This window comes from Strix uralensis, chromosome 16 (genome assembly GCF_047716275.1).
Source record: "Strix uralensis isolate ZFMK-TIS-50842 chromosome 16, bStrUra1, whole genome shotgun sequence".
NCBI lineage: Eukaryota > Metazoa > Chordata > Aves > Strigiformes > Strigidae > Strix > Strix uralensis.
In genome coordinates, this window is record NC_133987.1 from 3,205,370 (window position 1) to 3,230,123 (window position 24,754).

At 46.8% G+C, this 24,754-nt stretch overlaps 1 protein-coding gene across 2 annotated transcripts in view; it reads right to left on the bottom strand.

Annotated features, from left to right (window-relative positions):
* Nucleotides 1–3,777: 3,777 nt before the first annotated feature.
* The window catches only part of LOC141950804 (syntaxin-binding protein 4-like), a 49,908-nt gene continuing 28,931 nt past the window's right edge, over nt 3,778–24,754 (bottom strand). For both annotated transcript variants that reach the window (XM_074886123.1, XM_074886124.1), the window contains exons 6-22: nt 24,267–24,352; nt 23,324–23,444; nt 20,147–20,288; nt 19,845–19,951; nt 19,276–19,429; nt 17,590–17,662; nt 14,649–14,746; nt 12,127–12,223; nt 10,825–10,952; nt 10,174–10,266; nt 9,699–9,764; nt 9,414–9,602; nt 9,018–9,134; nt 7,787–7,836; nt 6,794–6,924; nt 5,410–5,467; nt 3,778–4,656 (exon numbers count right to left, since the gene is read on the bottom strand). In XM_074886123.1, the coding sequence (XP_074742224.1) occupies nt 4,560–4,656; nt 5,410–5,467; nt 6,794–6,924; nt 7,787–7,836; nt 9,018–9,134; nt 9,414–9,602; nt 9,699–9,764; nt 10,174–10,266; nt 10,825–10,952; nt 12,127–12,223; nt 14,649–14,746; nt 17,590–17,662; nt 19,276–19,429; nt 19,845–19,951; nt 20,147–20,288; nt 23,324–23,444; nt 24,267–24,352 (1,807 nt within the window). In that variant the 3' untranslated portion in view covers nt 3,778–4,559. The remainder of the gene's footprint in view (nt 4,657–5,409; nt 5,468–6,793; nt 6,925–7,786; nt 7,837–9,017; nt 9,135–9,413; nt 9,603–9,698; nt 9,765–10,173; nt 10,267–10,824; nt 10,953–12,126; nt 12,224–14,648; nt 14,747–17,589; nt 17,663–19,275; nt 19,430–19,844; nt 19,952–20,146; nt 20,289–23,323; nt 23,445–24,266; nt 24,353–24,754) is intronic.

Sequence of the window (24,754 nt, forward strand, 5' to 3'; positions counted from 1 at the left end):
AGGTCACCTTGGCATTTTCCAGCGTTGGTAGGCTACCTTTTCCCCTGACACAGAGCCAGCTCTTCCCAGGCACTCCCAAGGGCTGTGAAGTCTCTTGCTATCCTTCCACCTACAAGGCCTGGGTGCTTGCCTCAAGGGCTGGCATTCAGCCCTCAGTATTTCTCGTGGGAGCTGCTCAGGAAGAAGTTCTCACCCCATAGCAGCCCAGCCCAGGAACTCCTGCCAGTCTCTGCAGTTAGAAAGGAGAATATCTGCCAGGAAGGATGTCTGGTCTAGAGATACCATTCAGCCTCCACTTCTCCCATTACCAAGGGCTTTTCGCTGCAAACTCTCTCTTCCTCTCAACTTTCATGCCTCATCTGTGGGCGTAAATTTGAAAAACTCAACAGAAATTCAAGTGAGCTGGTGCATCACGTGCAGAAAAGAACTTGTAGGGATTGTTCATGGTATTGTTATTCCTATTTACCTTATTATGAAAGCAGCTGACCTCTGAAGAAGCTGCGGAGGATGTTTGTGGCAACACTGTAGTCAGTGAGGCCAGAAAATTCTGTCGTCTCTCTTGGAGGTGCCGGGGTAGACTCAGCCCTGCACCGGAGAGAGATCATGGTGTAGCAGAAAGGCAGCATCACGCAGCCAGCCCAGCCCTTTCTACATCGTCACACTAAGGTGCTTTCCAGCCCTCTTTCACACGTGTTCAACAACCCTTAGAAAATCAGCATTGTTTAAACATTAAAGAGTCTCTTTAAAAATTCAGCAGCAAAGTTCACCTGCTTTTTAGAGCCATATTTAAAGCAGTGTGGAAGTGTATTTCCACTGTCTAGAACTGGGCTTCAGTCCAGCCCGTGTCACTGAGTGGAGCTGGGAGAAAGAGGAGGCTCTGCAGCCTCCAGCGATGGAACAGGCGTGTCAGTCTACTCCACAGCAGTGGTCAGGGCTAGCTTTCACCTCTTCTACCTCTACATCTCTGTAGAGAAACCTTTTAGCACTTAACCTAGCTCTGTTTCATTCAGGCCAAGCAAAAGTTGGATCTGTTGTTTTGCGAGCCAGCTAAAGTTAAAATATTGAAGCTTTCTTCACTGAAAACGCAGATCAGCAGTACCTCATACCACACCATTCACCAGATCCTTTTGTGCCAGAAGGTTGCACCCCATATCCTATGGGTCCCTAGGGCTTTGCCTTCCCCATGCCGCTCAGAGAAGCAGATACTGTCAGTCCCAGTTTTTCTGGTGCAAAACTGAGATGAAATGTGCTGCCCAAGGTCACACAGTGAGATGGCAGAGATCACTGGCAGAGACGAAACTGGAGATCTAATGAGCTCTAGTCCAGCACATTTACAGCAGATTCAGTTACCTTACCCATCAGACTGCAGATAAACAGTGTGCTAATGGCTCTCTGCTACATTCACCTTTCAAGATAATGCCTAGGTGGCTACTTGCCCAACCTTCCCTTTTTCTGAGGCAGTTAAAATAGTTAGATAGTCATATCTTGGTTTGTTTTATTTAGTTAGGGAGAGAGGTCTCCCAACCTCTGACCCACCAACAATTAAGAACTGAATTTCTGCTTTGCATAAGAAAAATACAAAATAAAACCATCGCATCAGTGATATTTAACCCCCAAATCTTCCAGGTCAACAGCTGATCACGCTGATGCTCTTTAAATGCATCGTTATGATTTTATACACATGCAGGGTGTTGAACATGGTCTATTATGTCCATTTATGGGCACTGTTTGCATTTTCTCCGGTGCCTCGTAGAATACTTGCCATTTTCCATCTTATCCACTCGGGAAGATATGATACCACACAGGACTCATTTTTATCAGAAATACCTCTCCTTTTCCTCATTTCTGTTCAGTCATACTGGGACCTTCTTAGCAGCTACAGCATGTTGTGAGAGCAGTACATCTCCACCACCTTACTAGCAAGCTATAATATTGCAAATGAAGACAGACTCTCTGCAAGAGTGCTAGACAGGCCCTGCGTAAATAAAATGAATCCTGTTTAAATGACTTAATCTGTGACTTCTCTTTCTGTGCTGTTTGTAGCTCTGTGAGGAGACGTCAGCCTGTGACTTGCTGAGTTCTGCCTAGTTCTACTTGCCTGGGAGTAAAGTATGACACAGGTTTGTTATTCTGGGTCACCGAAATCAACATCACCTCCAGGAGCACAACTCTCATCGTATCTTAGCTTTCAACATTTCTCTGAAAAGGCAGCAGTTAGTAACAACGCTATTAATAGAGAACAGTAAGTTTTCTGTGCTTGAAGCAAAGGCAAAAGAACATGATAAATTCAAAGAAAATAAAGGAAACCAGCTAAGAAATAAGACTGCTTTGGAAAGCACACAGTGCTTGATCCTTGCTTGATGCAAGGATCTCCAGTGGCTGATAGGAACCTGGAGGATTTCTTTTCCAAAAAGGTTGCCAGTAAGCTGAGAGTACAAAACTGTCTGGGCTTTTTATAAGGTTAATATCTTCACAGCTCTTTTGCTAGCAGCCAGCTCAGGATACACAGAATACAGCAGCCCTGGGTCAGCATTTCGCTGTTTCCACCTTTTGCCATGAGTTGCCATGAACTGCACAATGTTTGTGCTTTGTCAGGCTTGTCTCATCCAAGCCCTCACCCGCTGTGATACTTTATACAAAATCTTCTTTCTTGGGACATTCAAATACAAATCACTTGACTATGGAAGCAGCATCAAGTATATTCTCTTTCAGAACACGTAACTGATCCCCGCTCGGACAGGACTGGGCTGTGTCCTTCCAGCACTCAGGGGGGTGGAGTTCAATACTCATATTTTGAGAAAATTCCGTGATTCTTGGAGCTGGTACCAAAACTCCTGTTGACTTCCACAAGATTAAAGTTTCGCCTAAATAGTTTTGTTTTCCCCATAACTTGTCCCTTTTCTACTAGGTTTCTCAAGTGCCGTTGGGTGTATGTAATGACACAGTACAGCTGAAGACCTGCTACTGCCCAAACTCTTGTGTGTGCTCTTCCCTGGCAAGTGTGGTGAGCAGTGGCTGGAGACATGTCCCTAGGATGCATCCTCCAGCCAAACGCTTTTGAATACACACTGCTATGCTAACCCCAGGGAAACTGGAGACGTTTTTCCAGAGACAGCGCAGACCGAACTGGTGAGACTGGATTTTGCTCAGTGCATCTCTTACCTGTCTTCTTGCAGCTTTGCCCTGTCTATATAACACACGAGATGAGAACAAAGCCATAGGGCTAAACCCACAAGTAACACCAGTATTTACTATTGTTCCATCGAAGCAGAGAGCACTGGGGAACAAGCTATTAACCATAGGGTATCCCAAGATTAATATTGTTTTAAAGTATCTCCTTCCTGGGAATATTCCTTGTGAGTGATCCAAAGAATTATGTTTCCTGTTAAAAGAACTCCTTTAATTTCTATTCTGAGGCATGCATTCAAAAGATTTAATTTACCCTGAGCTATGAAATTAAGCTTAACCAAAATTTCAGACTGGTTATTTATATGACTGTGAAGTTCCACCACAGAGTTACTGTTTTAGCAGAGCAGTGATATCTTCAAGTACAGTAGATACTGGTGAGGGTCATGATTTTTCCTAAGCCTTTATTTTAGGCTATAAAGGATCCATATGCTTTGAACCCCCACAAAGGAGATTGGAAGTAATTGTAACAATTCTGGGTAAAAGCCAGAATGCACCCCATTTTCCTGTGGCTTCTCAATGCATCTTGCAGGGTATTTGTCTCAGAGATGCTGAACACAGCAACTGCAATCATAACCCAGAACGCAGATGCCTTGTGAGCAGTGTTTCCATTTTATTTTCCAGACCTTGTGCTCATCTTGGATCTCTAGCCCATTCATTGCTCTCCACATACCATCTTGCATCATGTGTATCTAATTTCCAAGTGACACTGTGGGCCTTTATTGAAATATGTTCATTATGTCCTCTCTTGCGTTCCAGGGAGTGCTTGGTGTTCAGCAATACATCGTCACCAGTAGCATACAACTGGCTACCTCTTCACTCTGTCCAACAGCTACCTGAGATGGTGCTTTCCATTTCAAGCATTGCAGCTGGGACAAGCTATACAAAAAGAATAAAAAGAGAAGTACCTATCCCAAGACAGCTAGGACACTACAGATTAAGCTGCTTTCATTACAGTCACTAAACATACTTTGGTTTTTCAGATGAAATACCAAAAGGAATCTGTTGGAGACCGCTGAGTCCCTTGAGTACGTTCATGCTCCTCATACTACCCAGAATACAAGCTCTAAAAGGCTGCCAGTGAAATCCAGGCCCTTGTAGCCTCTTGAGAATATTTTTTCTGTAAAGCTACAAAACCATGAGCAAATAGCCTTGTATGATAACTCAGAGGTAGACGCGCAGGGGACGTTCCTGATAAAGTCCTGGGTAGTTCGGAAGAATTAGTCTCGTGTTAGAAACCTTGTTTCTCAGTCTATTTTGCCTAGAAGCTGAAGCACCCGTGGTGTGTCCTTCCCATCTCCCAGCACAGCAGCAGCTGTGTTATGGACAGTTGCAGTCTGGAGCACGAGCAAGCCATGGGAGATTTAGGCAGGCTACTTAGGCAGTTCATTGGTTGGGCTTGGGGGCTGCAGCTGATCGCTCTTGGTCTGGCTTGCAGGAGGGGGCCATGTGGTCTTCTGATGAAGATGGCTGAAAATGAGAAATATGTTTTATATAGTTTGGGAGAAGGACATGAAGACAACTGATTATTTAGGGAAAAAAAGAGGAGGCCATGGATTGTACTGGCCATCTGTTTTGTCTGAAAATGCTTTTCATAACCTTGAAATCATGGTTTGCAAATGTCTGCTTTACCTAACTAAAAAATGGTCCTGGCAGATCTTAATGTTGAGTTAAGGTGATCAGCTAAGACAGTGGTAGTCTCAAAGTGCCCTTTCAGCAGATATCTTTAGGACACAGCTTTGTTAAATATAAGTAATTTAAGAGGTTTTAGGGAAGTTCTTAAGATACTGAAGGCCCAAACAAAGCTGTGTTGTCCTGCTCTCCTTGACTGGGACTTCACAGCATCTTGAGACCACAACATAAAAGATTAACCCATTCAGTGATGCTTTTGCCCTTACTCAGAACTCACAGTGGTCTATCAAAATGCCAGCTAGACAAGCCATGGAACCGTAAATTCCCATCTGGCCTGAAGGAAAAATAACATTTTAGAAAACAAAAGAGAGATCCAGGAATTCACACCATACTTCATGGTGCAGGGCAGGAAGTCTCTTGCTGTCTAGGAAGGGACATATTTCTCTGACATGGCCATCTGGAGGCCTCTACTAGATTATCTGGTTAAAAGTTGTCAAGCAAAAATTTTGATTAAAAAACCCAACAAAACAGACAGGAGTTTTTAGTATGCATATTGTCAAAATTACAGACCACAGCAGTTTTGACACCTACTCCTTGTAATTTGGAATTCCTTTAGCAGGCAGGCACTGGTCCCTGTCACATGGAAAAGCTGCAAATGTAAGCACACAGCCAAGTATAAGTGAAGGGTTAGAAAACATGCCCAATGCAAGTAGCACTGTTACATTATGATAATGCACATTTAAATGATGCAGGGACTCTGAAAATGCTGACACGCTCATATATCAGAGGTGCTCCTTAAAGGCTACAATTATTTTCCTTGTGTCTTGTGCTTTGAGACAAAGACAATGCTGGACCATGGCCATGTTTAGTTGGTGAAGAGCATCAAAGAGTGAAGACTGGCCACCTATTTGGGGCTGTATGCTCACTTGATCTTGACACAGTGAGATCAGAAACTCTCCTTTTGCATGGAAGGAGACAAGCAGGGCCAAATAACTGCTGCCAAGAAATGTTTATGGCTCATGGATGAAGCTCAGAGTCTCAGACTGAGAAAGTTAATTCAGACTCTCATGGAGCTAGATGCCTTTTCTCTGATTTTCTCTCATCCACAGACATGTGAGGGGAAGGGAATCTAGGCTGATTTGGATGCCAAGGAAACAGATTACTATTCCCCTCTTCTCAGCATTGCTGTAGTCATACCTGGATGATGTAACAAAGGTTTGGATCCCTGGTTCAAAGCTATTGAGAAACTGGACAGGGTCCAGCAAAGGGAGGCCTAGGGCTCTTAACCTGCAAGGAGACGCTAGGGAGGGCTGAGGGAGCTGGGCTTGTTTAGCCTGGCAAAGAGGAGGCTGAGAGGCAATCTCGCAGCATCCACTCCTACTTCAAGGGCAATTAGAAAGGTGTTGGAGCCAAGCTCTTCTTGGCAGTGGCAGACAACATAACTGGGGGCAGTGGCCACATATTGCACCTGGGGGAGATCAGACTGGATGCTGGGAAAGTCAGCATCATCACAGAGCATAATGCAGCACGGGAACACATTATCCAGGGGGGCTGTGGATCTCCATCCTGGGAGGCTGCAAGCACAGCAGATCTGATCAAGTGTGATGGTCCTACCTGGAGCAGAAGATTTGACTCCTGACCTCCAGCAGACCCTTTCAGCCAGAATTTCTACAATTCCGTGAAACCATCCTCCTGCCTGTTAGTTTTTTTTCCCTGGATAAACGCCTTTCCTCTGGCCCTGGGCACAAGTCACACCCTTGGACTCCTTACACTTCGAGTCTGCATTTCAGATCCAAAGATGAGTCACATGGATACACGGAGGGCAATTACATCTCAGTTAGCATGAGAGAATCAGTATGGGAGGCTTAACTGGTACGGCAAAAAATATGGAAGGTGGTGGAAACTGTAAATTACACTAACAGATATCCTTGAGACTTGTTTGGATTCAGGTTCCTCCAGTTAATTTAGTCCTTACCATCCTTGTTGGAGAGGATTGGTGCTAACAGTTCTTTAGCTTCAGATAGCAAAAGGTCAACAACATCTGAAGATGGAAGAGATGAATCTGAGACCGCGTCTGTTTTATCCTCTTCTGTTTCACTGTTGACTCTTATAAATATGGAAAGTGCCATCAATACTTCTATCATAAGAATGGTCATTGAAAATCTCGGCCAGGCTCTTGTGAGGGATATTCTATATAAATTCTGTGTATTCAGGGGGGATTGTGTCTTGATCACTCAGCAGCACAGAAGACTCTCTTTTAGACATGCATTGTTGTGTTACAGGCAGATATCAAAGTATTTTTTAGAATTTCTCAGAAACATTTTTCCTTCATTATACTACAAGTAACCATCTTGAAAACTTAAAAATTGTTTTCAATCATTCATAAAAAACAGCTTTTTTAAAGGGGCTGGTCATTACCAATGGGACAGTGACCTTTCAGCAGTTTAATCAATTAAAAGCACACATAGAGTTGTGTTACATTTTTTTCCAAGTGATAGGAGATAGGTTCAGGTTGAAGGGAAGTCTGGCAGCCTGAACTCTATTTCTGCAGCCATTCATGCAGTTGAGAGTCATGCCAGCTCTTTGCTTACACTCTGTCAGTTACTGTAACTGCTAATAATAAAGCACATGGTCTTAAAGCAAAAAACTGGCTTATGTTAGGCAAAGCAGGTGTGTCAAAACTCTGCTTCTTTGAAACTACCTGTTTAGGGTCTCTGCTAACAAGAATAACTTAAGCAGAGGAGTATTTCACCTACTCACTCCCCAAAAAAGTCTGAATGGAGGCCAACCCCACCAAGTCCCAATCCACCAGCAGACTCCAGATCATCTTTCCCCAATGGTTTCACTTCCAAAGCGACAGTATGTTTAGAAACTCTGGGTAGGTTGCGTGTGAATCGCCTTCCCCTGAGAAAGGTCAGAAATGGACATTTCACGTTCCTGTTCAAGATTCTCAGAAGCCATCTCCTACCTTTTCTCATCAGGTAAATGACTGGGTGTGCTCAGGACCTTGTGGACGTTCTGCCATGCAACACAAAAAAAAAAAAAAAAAAAAAAAAAAAAGTTTCAAACTTGTAGGAATTAATAATTCCTGAGAACAAACCCCATGGGTTTTTCCTGGTGATCAGATTTATTATGACAGTAATCAGCTTCTGCTTATTCATTGCCCTTGAAGCGAATATCTCAAGGCCTTTTGCAACTCAAGCAACATTCACAGCCTATGCAAATATACAGCCACATCTAAATTACGCATTTTAATACCAACACTGAAATATATGAAATGCAACATAAAAATACTCTTCCAAAGAACATCACTACTAGCAATTCCTGGTTTCTGGACTGTACCTGCATGTGTAAGCTCTCATTACCATGCACAGTTAGTGAATTCTCAAACACTACTGAGGGATGCATAAAAAAGGAAGACAGTGGTCAAAATCCTGTGATGTTTGACTCTGGGGCCAAGTCAAATCCATTTCCAAAGTCCAGCTCCAAACCACAAAGGCACCAGCAGGTAGTGCTGCAGGTCTAGAGGCATTTTAATTCTTCCTTCTCTGAAGCAGAGGACGCAGCATCTATGCCTCCTTGTGCTCCACTAGTGATTTCAGGAGCTCTTGGGACAGTCTACTAGTAGCTGGAGCAGATATACTGAATATTAGTGGTGCTGTGCTGTACAGTTTACTAGTTACACAAGCTTGTACTCCCGATACAGGTAGTGAAGTGGAAGACCAGTCAATTAAAAGACTAAGACTGTGTGCAATTTTGGAGGAAATCTTGTGGAAAAAAGCACTGGAAGAGCAAAACCACTCTTTGAGTTCACATTTGTTGTGTAGAGAAGCAACCGTCCAGTTATACAAAGTTATACAAAGGGAAAGTTAAACCACAGGATTTCTACCATCATGTCCAACAGAGTTCCTGGAGCAGCCTCAGCCAGAGCATCACAGGGGGAGCAGTGAGCCAGGGATAGCAGAGCCACCAGGCAAACCTGCACCGCCGTGTTTACATGGCTCTTCAGTATGTGATTGTACATGAGTTCATTCCCTAGTTTCTCCTAACCAACAGACAGTGCCTTTTTAGGATGAGATAGATAAAACCCCAACAAACTCTTGCTTAAGGACCAGGAAGTTATTTGGACTTGCAAAATCACCCTTAAGGTAAGAGGCCACAGTGATGCTACCAGCACCAGGAGCGGTTCAGCACTTCACCTGCACAAACAGGAGCAGTTTCCTATTGCAGATCTCCAGGCGCTTCCGTGACACTTCTGATTTTCGTAACTGGCCATCAGCCAGGGACAACTGTCTTTTCAGTTCCAGGATGTCCTCCTGAGACGGGGCCAGAGGAAAGAAGAGAAAGGTGATGATGATGCTCCAGCCTGGGCTTTTGGAAACACCAATTTATGACATTTGCTACAAGCAGAAAGCCACTGTCCTTTTGGAATGGACAGTGGAAATTATAACAGAGACCCTGAGACCATGTGGTCATACACAACAAATGATGTATGTGCTATGTTCATTTTTCCTTTGTAAATAGAAGGAGGGAAACTCACAGAAGAAGGGTCAGGAGGGTTGTGGGTTTTTTCCCAGGCTGAGGGGTTGCATTACCTCTATTTCAGAGACATGTTTTGCTTTCTTCCCCGCCAGCTGCATCTTCAGTTCTGCAATTTCAGCTTCCAGCAAATGGATCACTTCCTCGTAGTCCTGCTCCGCACTGTGAGCCTGTCTCTGCACGACCTTTGCCATCTGCAGCTTGCTGTGCAGTGTCCGGTTCTCGGAGAGGAACCCCAGTGCTTTCTGGAAGCAATGAGAAGTTCTGGTGAATGCACCACGTCCCCCTCAGCTGCCAACCACCAAAACCACCCCAAGGCCCCCAGCAATCTTTTCACTAACCTGGTTCAGTCTCTGAAGCTCATCTTCCATTGACTTCTTGCTGTTCTCCACCTCTTTCAGGAGAGACTGTGGAAAGTATTTTCACCAGATTAGAGGCAACAAGCGATAGGGCATTCTCTAGAAGATGCCCTGGTCTGGTAGCCCCTACCCACCAGAATAATATTTTACAGAAGCAGTCGTGTGCACTCTCCATGTTCATGAGTGAGACACATTTTTGTATTTTTAAATACATTTACTCACTGCTAAAAAGTGACTGCATACTTTCAGTGCAAATAAGTTTGCATTTGAGGAGGAGAGAGAGAAAAAGGCAATTAAGGAGAGCCAAGGATGAGTCTCCTTTTTAACGAGGAACACGCAGAATGCAAACTGGTGACTTCTTAAGAGGGACAGGCTACACTATTACCCTTGCGTACGACTACAGCGAGCTACAGCAGAAGACACCAGCCAAGAAAACTGCTCAGAGGAGAGGCTCCACCTTTAGCCTTCGGACTTCTTGCCGCAGATCCATCATTTCCAGTTGCAGCTGCTCCAGCTCCTCATTGCCATTACAGCTCAGAGAGTCGAAGGTCTGCAAGGCAGAGGGACAGACAGCATCATGCACCGCTTGGGCTTTACCAAAAGCACGGGGCTATATGGCAGGCATCTTGTTTTCCATACCCAGAATAGCGATGAGTCAAAATCACTTTGAAAAAGAGTCAGCATTTTTATGCAACAGATCAAAAGGCACATTAAATAATTCAACTGCAGGGTTTTTTTTCACCCCACAGCATTTCACTCTCTGATCCCTGACATAGCTGGAAGAGCTGTGCTACAGTGAATTTTCATTTCGTGAGCCAGGTGAAATTAGTTGGAATTGATTAATTATGGCTAATGTCACTTCTGCATCATTGCTAGGCTGCTTCCTTCATATCATCCTGTAGATATTGTTATTTCCTTTTTAAAAATGAGAAGTTTGAGGTCTTTTATAGAATTTCCTATAATTGAAATGATTAATGCATAGTTCTCTTCTCTTTATAACTGTAGAACAACCATAAAATGGTAATTTAGCTTTTCCCGTCTCAGAATTTCATGGATTTCACGTAGAAGATTAATGGATTCAATGTAGAAGAGCGTTGGACTGACTGACCGGAGAGTGAAAAGCCGATGTATCCAGCAAACTGGCCACTTCGTGCTGCGTGAAGAGCACGGAGTGGGAATCCAGACCAGCCTCATCCAGCTCCTCCTGCATCAGATCCCGGAGTGCTTGGAGAAGGTCTGCGAGAAAGAATTAGTTTTTAACAGGCTAAAAGAGGAAAGCACTGTGTGTTAGGAGAAAATGCCACCAATTTGGGGGACATCCACTGACTGCCAAGCAGAGCAGGTTTGGAGATGCCAGTCTTCTCTAACACTTCTGAGTACTTTGGCAATCCCATCAAGCTTAAATAAGTTGTTGACAATCTACCAGACCCTTGCTTCTTATCCAATTGAAAAAAGTTAAACTTCTAAAAACCAAAACACCCAGATATTTTCACAGCAGGGTAGTCATGATTGTGGTTCTCAGAATTTTAGAACTTTAAGCCAAAACCACATTTCTCTGACAAAAGGCACATGCCTGCCTGCTGGCATTTCTCATGATGCTGATTTAAACAAAAAACAACTCAATGACTTCAGCACTTAGAAAAGGTGTTAAATTGACAAGTCTGAAAATCCAGATTTGTTTTGCTTTTGGTTATGGCGGAAAGCACGGAGTGAGGGTCTGTGTGGGACAGATGGGAGCCCGCGCAGTGGAGGGGAGGTGACATCGGGGTCCCAGCCCCTCCTGTCCTCAGCCCAGGGCTGCAGCAGGAACCGGAGCCTTTACCGCAAGAGCAGCAATTTGCTGCCAGTACATTTACCAAATAAATACCCCTAATCATCCTTATTTCTATTGCCACAAACTATGAAGCCAGTTGCTTGTAGGAGAGGCACACAGTTCTGTATCCCATTGCTCGCTCTGCACAAAAAAATCTGTCCAAGAGGCATTGTGCTTTGCAAGCCTGTTCTGTCTGGTGGGGACATTGCTGCTGGTGGGGACATTGCTGACGGCTTTGAATTTTTGCGAAAAAACTTCTGGGGAGCAGACCCTGTGGGCCAGATACACGCTGCCAGGTCACAGAAAGCAGAGCAGGCTTTTATTTTCTGCATGTCCTCTGATCAGCTCTTGCATGGCAAGCTGGGGGCTAAGGAGAGTGAGCCCTTGCACCGACTTTCTTATATTTTCATTTACATATGCTTCTACCAAACACCTTCTTTTGTATTTGTGACTGTTCTTAGCTGTTTTGAGGCTACATCGATAGCCAGCCAGGTATCTTACCTGCCACCTTTCAGCAGATGCCTCACTCCTTTCTCAGCCTCCAGCAAAGCTACACAAAAATGGAAAACCCCATCACACACAGAGCTGCCCGCTCACCTCCATAGGCCACTGTCCCCTGTGAGTCTGTGGTCAAGCTTTGCCGTAACTGCCTCTTCTTCTCCTCGGTCACATCCAGACCAAGATACTGCAGAACCTTGAGCAGAAACAATGAGCCTTTGAAAAGAAAAATACTGGAAAAGCAACTCTTTGAAGTAGGTGCTGGGAAGACACTTGGTGCTGGGTTTTCTCCTGGAAGTGACTCTCCAGGCAGCATCTCCTAAAGGAGCAGGCTTGGGCTGGATTTCCAGTCTCCTTTCCTACACATGTACAGAAATGTCTGTTCCTGAAGACAGGGACATGTTCACGTCCCTTCAAGAACATTTTATACAGACTGCAAGCAGATTTGCAGCTATGACAAACTGTCAGGAGCTTTATCAAAAGCCGGTGGAGCTGTAGCAAGGCCCAGCTGCCAAGAGCTCAGCCTCTCCTCTTTCTCCTACTGCCCAGGAACTGCGTTTGGAACCGAGAAGATAAAAGCTATTCATAGAGTATTTCCTGTGGCAACAGGAGACATTCAAACATTTAGCTTCTTCATTGCGCCTTTTGCTCTCTCATTATGCCTGATGCCATGTCTTCTACTGATATTTATCAATTCAACCCCAGGGCACCACACAGAAGCAGATAAACCTGTGCAAGCCCCACTTCACTGCTGGCGGCAGCAAGTCAAAGCTTTTAAAAGACAAAGTTAAGCTCAGCAGACTCTGGGAAAGAGCCCAAGTTAAACACTCCCCTGTCCCAGGCTGCACCCACAGCTCCTGCTCCTGCATGAACAGCACCTCCCGCATGGTCCCCTGGAAAGGGGCTGGAGATGAGTCCTTGCTCACGTTTCTGATATCTGCAAGCCCATGGGACCCATCTGCTCTCACGGGCTGCATGCAAGACCCATTTGAGTCCCACCTCCCTCTCCTCTGCCCACCACCCCTGTGCAAGGCAGCGCTGCCAGCTCCTGGGCTTCGGGATGCCCCGGTCTGCAGATGTTTGGCATCTGGTGAGGGCCACCCCAAAGCCACCTCCGCTGTGTGCTGGTTGGTGTGCATCTCCTGGCCCTGGCACTGCTGCAGCTGCCTGCTCATACCACTGGCTTTTAAAAGGGAAAGCCAAGCGTCCCCACTCCTCTCACCAAAGAAGAGCTGCTTTTATACCCATGACGAGCAGAGGTCTCTGCAAAAATGCAATCCTAAATCCTGCTTTAGGAGAATTAGGCAGGCTCGGAAGAAAAGTCCCTGTTTCCGTGCTGCCCTCCCGGGAGGCGGGAGGAGCCAGCGGGTGAGCGCTGCCTCTGCCGTCGGGTGGCAGCAGATGCTCGTTGCATCGGGGCCTCCTTGGCGCCCCCCCGGCCCTGCAGAAGAGGTGCATTCCCACGCTCCCCCCTCAACTGCCTGCAGTACCCGGGGCGGGGGGGGGGAGGACATGCACCCCAAAACCAACCACGGACCCCAGGGGCACTCAGCCCTTCGCTGGGGTCTCGGCGAGCAAATGGGCAGCTCCACTCTCTGCCCTTTGATGGTGCCCTTGGAATTTATTATCCATAAAATGATGAAAGGAGCAGCGGTTCTGGCTGCACCCTCGGTGAGATAGCTCATATTTCAGCCTTCCCTCACCCACACCAGGCTGCCCGAGGTCACCCCAGCAGCGACAGCAGCACCAGAAAGTTTGGAGCGCAGCTGCCTGCACCTACCTGAGTCAAATGCATTATGTCCAAGGGAAGTGCAACTGCCGGGAGGAGACTTCTGGAGCTCCCCAGAGCATTGAGAAATAACCAATATGAGTTTATTAAACACCAAGGTGTGTTTAAATGCCCCTTTGGAAACAATCAGGATGTTTCACTATGCCCTCTTCTGCCTTTTTACCTTCAGAGGCTGGACACAACCTCCAGCAAACTCAGCCGAAGAGTTGAGACCCTTTTTTACTTTTCCAGACTTGACAATAAATACAGTTTGGTGGCAGACTCTGGTGCCTCTGTCTCAAAAATCAGATTAATTAACTGTAGCACGTGCGTGGTGTGATGCTAATAAGGCAACGTTCTGAGCACTGCAGCTGGCTCTGCGCTCCACATCGCCTGGGCTATTGCTATTCCCAACGCAGCCTGATCAGTATCCTAGAGAGGTGAAGGGGAATTAGGCTGGAGCAGGCTGTTCAGTGGAGGATGGGGTACGTATAGATTAGAGCACTGATCAAGTGCTATAGCTCTATTCTGTGAAAACAGGCAGGCTGGTTCTCTTTGACTATATCTGTTCAGGTTTGCATTTTTTAATCCCTCCAAAAAACAAGTGACATAGTGACCCCCAGGCTAGTACCTGGCCTGGTTCTCACATGCCTGAGTGCTGAAAGGTCTCGATCAGTTCTTTCACAGAAAAGCAATAGAAGGAGACCATTCACATAACCTTACTGTCTTTGCCAATAATGTGGCAGCTGGAAGCAAGGAGTTATCACGCCAATTGACCTTTTTCTGCATAACGCACCCTGGGAGAGGGCTGAGAGGAGACCTCGCTTTCAGGAGAGGGACCCGTTCCACTTACCAATTCCAGTTTTCCATCCTTGAGCCGGATGTGGGGATCCAGCGCTACTTTTGGTTTGGTGCCGGAAGCTGCTTTATGATTAGATGCCAAATCAGGTGCTGAAAAAACAAAAATAAATGTTAATGGAGGAGCGCTTGGGTAGAGGAAAGAGGTGCCTGCAAAGCAAAATTCAGAACTCTCGTTGTATGAAATATAATGTGTGTGCAGCAGGCCAAAAATCAAAGACCGGATTTATCCAGTTCTGGAAGGCTGAACTAGCCCACTGTTGAAAAGATTGGATACTGGGGAAAACCCTTAATGAAACTGGGCTCTGAACGGTTTAAAAGGGGACACTTCATCCAAGGACCTAGGACTGCAAATATAGCAATTTGGAAATTTCCAGTCACACATTTTTGTGGAGTCTTGGGGTCTGTAGGTGTGGTGATCTGTAGAAAAAAGTAAATAAAATCTGCCTGGCTCTTGTCTTCTCTAATTGATTAAGCAAAACTGAAACCCAACATTTTATAAAATGCAGCCTGGACTTTCACAACACCCATGGAAAAGAGAATTGACAGATTAAAAGTGATGTGGAAAAACACCAGTGCAAGGCTTTTTCCTTCCCCAAGACTGCAAAAAGCCTGGAACCCTTTTCCCTCAGTTGGGCAGGCAGGATTTTTTGGGTAGAAGGGGCCACACGCATTGCGAGGCAGACACAGAGGAAAAAAGGCAGAAACGGCAGCTGCTTTGCTGGTGAAAAGCTGTCAGAGATCAGAAGAGCCAGCTGCTGACAGCTGGCTCACCATGACCGGCACTGCCTTCGTGGTGGTAATGGTGCAGAGCACAAGCCCTGCTGCCATGCCCTGCCACCTGCGGTCCTCCGTCCCCCACCGTTTCCATTATGATTAACCCTTGTCCATAAGAAACCATGACATTCCCTGGGAACGGGGCCGCAGGAGGTGTTACGCGCTCAGGAGCTCCCCTGCCAGACTCCAGAAAGGTGCCAGACTGCTGTACCTGCAGCCCTGCTGCCTGCCCCTGCCCACCCTCAAGCCATCAGCCCAGGTCCGTGACAAAATTCCTTCTCATGCCAGTGGCACAGGTCTGCCCAGGGTGCAAATTCTTTTGCCTGCCTGTGATCTGATTAACATGATGGGAAGCCCTGTCTTGCTGAGGAACGCTGCTTCTCCTCAGCCTCTCAAGCACTTCTCACTCCACCCTCCTTGACTGTTGGGGCAGAGACCGAGCACAAGGAGAAGGCAGTGAGAAGCAGCAGAGGTGCTGCACAAGCACAGTCCTCCTAATCCAGGTATTCATCCCCTCTGCTAACACCAGAAGCAGCAAGAGGTAATGAATGGGTTTGTTGGATCAGCCACCAACACTTTACTCTCCAAGTTCAAGGGCAGAGCTGTTACCCTTCGACACATGGCTAATCAGGATTAGCTCCACGTGGCTTTGCTGTCAGCTCTGGACACGGAGATATCCAGGGCATCTACCAGGCACCCAGAGAGATGCAGTCACTGGCCCAGGCTCCAAGTCTGGCTGGTGCTCTTTCAAAGCCAGTTGGCTGTTTTCATGGATGACAACACTGACACAAAGCCTCCTCAGCATTTCACATTAAAAAAACTGTGTAATAAAATCCCCTAGCTAAATCAGGAAGTGATGAGGTCATAGCTATTTGCTGGATTATCTACATGACCCAGGGCTTCGCTCCCCATCACTGGGAGCTCTGGCTGTCAGTGGTGGTCACCTAAGACCCTACCTGAAATCAAGGCTGCAGGATGCTCGGGGCAGAGAGGACAGACCAAGGGCTGTTCCTGTCCCAGGGTCTCTGCAGCACAGAGCATGGAAGGCAAAGGCTGAAGCCTGCTGAGCTCGCCCAAGGTGAGACAGGCATCCCTGGGAACAGAGCACTGACGCACACCCAGCCCGGCACCGTCTGCTCCCTGCCTCTCCCACTAATCCCAGGTGCAGACTAAACACAGTTTGCCTCCTAGCCTTCCAGATGGAAATTACAACACGGCACAGGGATTTGCAAGCAGGGCCAGTGCCTCAGCAGCACATGGGGAAGGAAGGGCCGTCGGACATGCGGCCATGGGAATGATGGGCAGCACGTGCTATGACTTCCTAGGGAAAGCCCCTTTTCCTTGGGGCAGGAGTAGCCTTCATAACATAGGGATATGGGGTATCTTGCTGGAGCTCATCTCCCTGGGCACTGAATGATGGGGGCTATTGACGTTCCCCACAATTCCTAAGGGATCTGTGAAGCTGTAGGGTGATTTGAGTTCACCCCCCTGTTGCTGCCATTCTATCGGGTGGACAGAGTAGGTCTCTCCAACAAAAGGTAAGAGCTCAGTAGAGGACTCAGAACACGGAGAGAAAACACAGCATGGAAAGGTAAGCAAAAAGTGAAGCTTCTATGTAGAGAGAAATCTGACTTAATCACATCTATAAGCAATTTCCCCATTTGACCAACTGAGGGCATCCTTAATGCCTGTATAATGCCCAAGGTTGCTGTGTACATTACAAGTATCATTAACTGAGTTTTTTTGTACTGTGTCTCCGAGGACCGCCTATTCCCATCAGAAGGGAATGTTGCCTGCAATGAATCTGCTGCATGCAAGTCTGACATGATCTTTGCATGTGGGCAAAGCCACTGCTGCAAAAGAACCACAGGCTGAGAATGGAAGAAGTTCTCTCCTATGAATACCTCAGCCCTCTGAATGCCTTAGTAAAGAGTTTTGCTACTATGAACAAACATGGACATAATTACTACCTGTTGAGTGAGCCAAGCTCCTACCTTCCCTCTCTCCTAGCAGGCTGAGTCTCATTATCACCCCATTAGATTCCACTACGGCAGTATAAACACTGATCAAAATTAATTTCATCATCCTCAGCACTGAGGAGCCAAGGCTGCATTTGTCACCCACACAAAAAAAAAAAAACAATTTAGCAGGACTCTTACCTGAGATGGTAAGTTCTGGTGGGCAAATGTCCGGTGACAAAGAAGGCACAGGAAAATTATTTTCATGCCTATTCTAGAAAAATAAGACAAAATGGCACAGACAGTCGCTAAGCAGAATCTGTTGGTGTAAATAAAGAGATAGAGGTGTTCAAGAGAGAACGACCGATCTGGCCCATAACGAGCAAAGGCACCACATACAGCTCTTGTGCAGCTGGGCCAAAAGAGACTCCAGGGGTTTCTTTGGGAGCACTTGGCACAGGCACATTCCTGAGACGTCTCAAAATCTCTGGTCACACAGAAAAACGAGTTTGTCATTACTGTCACTGTGATTGAGAGCTGAGCATGAATTTGACCTTGTATGGTTTCTCCCGAGAGGTTCTCCCTAAAGCTCTGCATCCAACACACCAGTGAGGTCCTGAGTCTGACCACAGCCAGTTGTATTATTTACCCAAAACACATAATTATCACAGTGAGCATGACAGGAAGCCAAGGCCAGTACGCACCCTTTCTTAAGTGCTAGGTCATGGCTGAAAGCACAAGTAAGAGGGAAAAATAGTCACAGGGTAGATGCATTGAGCACCACCAAGACAGTGCTTCCACAGCTGGGAATTTAGATGCGGACAAAGGCACAGGACTGGTGCTGAGGACATGCAGGCAGGTAGCATGGGCACCTGAGCATGTTTTCCCTAGCGTGGAAGCTCAGACCTCATTAAAAGTTCCATCTTTTAGCAGCAAAGTGAGGAAAGCAGCAATTTAATTCTGGCCGGCAGTGTAATTTCATATAGGTGCACAACATTATAGAAGCACACCTTCTGCTGGATGCTGAAGGATTTAAGTATACATATATGGGCTAAGGCTGACTTTCATAAGCACGTCTCCAGCCTGGTACACCCAAAGGCAACATGTATATAACATTCCTGCAAGTCCGTGTCTCCACAGGGTTTGGAAAGAGATGTTTTGTGAATGATGCTTGTATGAAAGGAACATCCAGCCAGCCTTTTCTGAAGGAAGTTTATGTGGAAGAGGGCAGAAGATACACCCAGTGTTGCACCAGTCCAGGAGAGGAGCAACAAATACACAGAATCCAGCCACAGACCTAAATTATCGTGAAGGTTGTGTGGTTAAACCCTGTCTCACCACGCACAGCTCGAGCACTTGTCTCTGCAAACACAACATGGAGCTAGGCTTCACAGGAAGAATGAGCCTGGCTTATCATTAGACTAGTGAAGAACAGAAATGGGCTGCTTAGGAATGCTGCGGATTCATCCTCATCAGAGGTCTTTAAGAATAAAGAGCTGTTCCTGCCTTTGGGTAGGAGACTAGATCAAACCGACTCCTGAGATCCCTTCCAGCTCTGTGACTGGTATTGAATGAGATGCAGGTTGCTATCCACAAAAGTGTTTTGTTTTTTTAAAACTGAGACTTCTGAAACAGGTCTGAATGTAGGCCCTGGAGATGAAACTCCTCTCATTACCTCCACAGATCCTTTGCCGTCTCAAACCCAAGACAGAAGAAACAATATTTCAGATTTAAAACACCTGGCTGTAAAACAGGGCTACATACATCAGCATTGCAGACTTTCCACCATCCAGAAGGACTGCCGTGGAGTCCCTAAAGAAGAGTTTTCTGATCAAAGAAAGAACACAGGATCAATGTTGGTGGTCTTAGATATGAACTTCAACCTACCTCTGGGGATCTCACATGGACCTTCAGTCTGCAGGAATTCAGGCCGTTTCCCACAGCCTTTGGAAGTGCTGCTGGGATGTTGGTATGAACTGACAGTCCAGGGTGTAACCGTCCCCTTCCAGGGATAAAGGCCACTTCTGTGTTTCCCTCATGTCTTAAACAAACAAACATAGAACATTTTATTAACAACAACAACAAAACCCCCCACAAACTTCCATATTTGTGATTCTTTCTCCAGGATAACCTCATTTAAGCCCATGTAGCCTGCCCCAGTGTAGCTGAATCTCCACCAGCTGTGTTGCTTGTTTGAACTTCAGTTCTGTTGCAGAACTCTGCTGGGCAGGGCTAGGGGATATTCATGAGGACCTGAACACTGGCAAGTTCTGGATTACACTTCAGGATGATCCATGCATTCAAGGTTTCCTTATATGATCACCTATCAGGACCATCTTGAAGCATCAAGACTAATAAGCCTCATGCTTGAAGTCAAACACTGATATGACATGAAGGGTTTCTGCCTAAGACTCAACAGCACCATGATGATGACAGGGAATATGTTATATGCCTACCTGAATTTGGCTTTTGCAATTATTTTTCTGGCCTCTTCATGTGTGCTGCCCACCAAGGAATCTTTATCGATAGCAATTAGTTGGTCACCAGGTCGGAGCCGACCATCCTAAACAGAGAGGGAGAAAGTCACAGTGCTGGGAAGGAATGTCTCTCTGCCCAAAGCCTTCCCCTGCAACACAGAACCTCATTAGTCCATGCAATGTGATATTCACCTATTCTTAGAAAAGCTGCTTCAGAACAGCTACAGCCTCTAGGAGAGGTCCCCATTGCAAAGTCACTGAGGGTCTCCACACTGACTTACCTTGTAACAATCACCATCTGGCATAAGCTCTTGCACATAAATCATGGGGCCATCAGGCCTGTTAGATCCACCACTGATTGTCAGCCCTAAGCCGGAGGATTTTGCTATAGAAATGCTCTGGATTCCTGATTCAATGGAGTAGCTGCAAGGGAGAGATGTTAGCAGGTGACTCAAGGTGATCTGGTTTGTTTTCCCGTGTCGTTGAACAAACTGCCTGGTTTTCTTTCTGTGCATGATCCTTCTAACTTCCCCCAACCTTTTCTGCCTCTGCATCTTTCTTCCACCCACCCTCGGAAAGAGGAGGTGAGGACTCCCGTTTCTCAGCAGATGTTGTTGAGCATTATGAAGGTGACTGGCTTGCCTAACACCAAATGCTGGGCAATACTCATTTGCATTTAGAAAATAAAGAGAGAAGAAACTAAAAGTTTAACCAGAATATATTTGGCACTCTTGGTTTTTATAGCCAAAAGCACACAAAGGATCGATGTCATTATTGTTTGAATCCAGCTAAATCACCAGACAGCAATTTACAGATTGGTCAACTATTAAGCAGCCCTTAGCAAACGTCACAGTGAAGCTCAGGATATGCAGCTGACTGTGTCTTAACCGAGGTTTGGACTCAAAATCTTGCAAGATACCCTAAAAAATGAGCCCTTAAACACCTTTACAGCAATACCCACCACTCTGTGATTTACTTCTGTGCCAGTGGTACAGCTGACTTGCCCAGCCAAGGGTGTCGGACAAACGGAGCAGCACTGCTATAAGGTTGGACCCTAGCCTCAGAGAGCTGCCTGCTAGCGTCCTGCATAGAGTTACTTTTCACAAGAAGCTGGAGAGGATAAAGCCAGGACAGCTGACCTGAACTAGCCAAGGGCATACTCCATACCATATGTTGTCATGCTGTAATACTGGGGGAGCTGACCAGGGTGGTAGGAGGGATCACGGATCGGGAACAGGCTGGGCATCGGGTTCTGGGTGGTGAGCAATTGCATTGTGCATCACTCGCTTTATACATTCTATTATTACTGTAGTTATTATTATTTCTTCTGTCCTTGTGTTGCCCTATGAAACTGTTCTTATCTCAACCCACAAGGTTTTACCTTTTTCTTCCAATTCTTCTCCCAACCCCACTGGGGGGAAGGACTGAGCGAGCAGCCGCATGGTGCTTAGTTTCTGGTTGGGCTTAAGCCACAACAGCTAGACAGGACCCAACAGCCCACCAAGACCAGGCCACAGCAGGCAGCTCTGTGCTGAGAGGGAGGTTTAGCAATTGCAGAAGGTGTCTGTGGGAGCAGAAGATTCACTGATCACCCACGGGCCAGTGGGCAGCATTGCAACAGGGAGGTTTTGGGGAAGGATTCATTGGGATCTAAGGGTCAGCAAGACTTTTTCCTCCTAATGGGCTGGGTGCAGCTGGCTTTTCTCCTCTTCAGTTTATTTCCATAACAGCCAGTCACCAAACGGTCTGCAGTTTCTGGTCCTCCTTGTGTTATCTGGTAGCTTAAGACACAACGACAGCTGTGCATCCCAGTGACACCAGCACGTAACTGCCCCATGCTCCCCAGCGATGCCATCCTCAGTGGTCAGACACCCCAGTGACAGGCCAGCGTGCTGCCAGCACCCCCCATGCTGTCAGTGAGCCCCCAGGAGAGCCAGCTGGCTTTGCAGGGAAAAGGGACCGCATTCATGCAGCATGTGTCTTAGTCTTATGAAAAAATATTGCTCTAGGAAAACTATGTCACAAAATGTAGCATTAAACCCCTCCATTCAAATCAAAATATCAGACACCGTCTGTGGTGAGACTGAATCATATCTGTGTCCCATTGCTCAATGGGATGACACCTCAGATGACACCACGATGAGAGGCCACGGCCTGGGGACAACCTGTGGTGAGCAGAAGGGATGGCAGCCACACGCATGAAAAGACCAGTGGCCCAAATTACATCTGTGCGGCTGACCACCAGCACTCAGCTGCAATCAATGGTCCGTGATTTCAAACGGCTCATGCTGCTCCCAGGGGAAGACCACGGGGGCCTGGCACCAGTACAGGGACAAGCACAACATGGCACATCATGGAAGCACTGAGCCGGGAGGCCACCCAACCAGGTCCCTTCTAGCCTATACCACAGCCTGGAGCAGGTTAACAGCAGAGCAAGGAACAGAGCTTGTCCAAACCAGCTGCCAAGTAGATGAGCTGGCCTCTCCTCTGTAAGGGTCTCTCACTCCATGCATGCAGCTTAAACCTCTGGTGCCAAATATTTGTCCTCTGCAAATCCCTAATAAAGAGCTGGTATTTAGCAAGAGGATTTACAAGTTCTGCAGTGAGGTTTGATTCTCTTTACCAGCCACTTGGCTTGTTTATGCTGGCAAAGGAAGGGAAGCTGCAAGTCCCAGGGATGAATGGTCCCAATTCCACGACTATTAACACCCTTCAAGCTGTCCCTATTGAGAAGGGAAACCCCGAGCACCCTGGAGACGAGACTCCTCAGAAAAACAAGCTCTGCCTGTCCAAACCTCTGACCCTGTGAAATATGAAAGGGACAGATGACCACATGAAAACACATGCTTCAGGAGATGCTCTGGAGACAAAAGGATGTGGTGTCTGTAGGCAACCGCTGTTGACACCAAAGCAAAGGGCGTCAGGAGCGTTTGCATCGAGAGAGCAGTGCTTGTGCTCTTTTTGCACGATGTCAAGGTGCCGGAAGCAGGGCAATAGAAAACAAGCTCCTGAGACACCTTCCAAAAGCACCAGTGGCCTCACAGAAACACTCTGCTCATGACATGGTTTATAAAGGTGATGTGCAGGGTCTTCTCAGCTGGCTGTAAGCCACAGCTTCTCCCTGGGTTTCAGAGGGGATGAAGAGGAGCAGTTGCATGGTTAACCATGTTTCAGACATATTGACTGTCTCAACAGGGAAACTTCAGCTCTTGGGCACAGGCCTCCCAGGAAGAGTCAAGATGCCACCACAACAAGGACTTCTAGAAGATGCTGTGGTCTCCTAGTCGTTGTGGTGATAACAAGAGTGTAGAGGACATAAGGATGAACAAATCAGTTCTTCAAACACTGGAATTATTTAATGCATCCACCCCTAAGACCGTGTTAGACATTCAGTGATATCTTCAGGACTGACCAAGGGAGAGGCTTTGCGGGGCCGGCCCCATGCGACCCATACGTACTGTGCGTGAGTGGGGTGAGCTGGGTTCCCGATGAAGGGGCCAAGGGAATTGGCGGGGCTCAGCAGCAGCGGGCTCTGAGAGCGTGAGGAGGAGCCTGAGGATGTACTTTCCAGGTATCGACCTGAACAGCAAAGTCAGAGTCAGTCCAGGGAACACAAATACTCCAGTATCACCCTCCTCCCTGCTCTACCACTGAGAGCTGACACTGTTTTCCTAGTTTTGGGGGGAAAACCACATGGTAGTTAAAGACACCAGTGTATCACTCATGGGGAGGAAACATTCAGCCTCTTCGCCACAATTCCTGCATGGGACTGTCACCCCTCTGCCAGCCCCACATAACTCTGCCATAGGGGGAGGGTTGGCAGCCTTCTGGTGAGATGTCAAGCCAGAGGGACACCTTCATTCCCCATGCATGCATGATTTGATGTGCTGGCACCTCGCTTAGGTTAACCTTGTTGCATTTCATTCAACATTTCCCATTTGCAAATGAAAAATAATGATCGTTGAAGGAATGACTGCCGAAATGCTTTGAATTCCATGGTAAAAGGTTCCACCTACAGAGATGGGTATTGCTGGGGTTACCTGCCCAGCATATCAGTTAAGCTGAGTCTGAGCGTCTGAGCATCTGGGAAAGAGTTATGACCCAACTCAGTTCTCCCTAGTTCATCTGAGGAGGCTGGCTCGCTGCCTTGCTTTGTGCTTGCTGCCTCCCCTTGTGCTTGCTCTGTGCAGGCAGGACTGGCCATGCCTGCTGCTCTGCACCCGGGAACACACTAACTGCTTGCAATAAGGATGAACAGGACTTCTCTTCCTTCAAACCTCCACCCAAACACCTACACAAATCAAATCAAAACTCCTTAAAAATGACACTGGGATAAAGAAAACTTTCTCAGCAGGGAGAGGGGCTTTTGGTTTTCCCCCAAAGGCATGCTGAGCTACTCACTGCTGCTATGGAGGATCGGTGAGCTCCGCGCTGAGCCCGTGTTGCTCTGGGAGCCAAACTTTTCCAGCAGCTCAGAGAACTCTCTCCTGGAAAGAAAAACATGGTATAGTCAGCTGCTGCTCAAAACTATCCCCCACCTGATAATATGACAATAGTGCCTCTGATGGCAGTGACTTACTATGAAGTCTATAGGGCCAATTCCCTCCAGCAATGGGGAGCAGACAGAGCTTTCTCATGCATAAGGGTATAACCCCCATGATTTCAAGAGGTTGTGCAAGACTTAAGGCAAATAATCAATCTCATGGCAGTGCAGCTTTCTTGCGATGGGCTGGAACTTCTGCCCTGGAAAGTGTTCAGGATGAACATGGGCAAGAGGAGCTGGGAAGGGATATAAGGACAGGCACTGGTGGTGGGGAATGTCCTTCCTGAGAGAGGGCAGATGAATGCAGGAGCCCTGCCTTGCCCCCCTGCTTTGCACCCCACTGCAT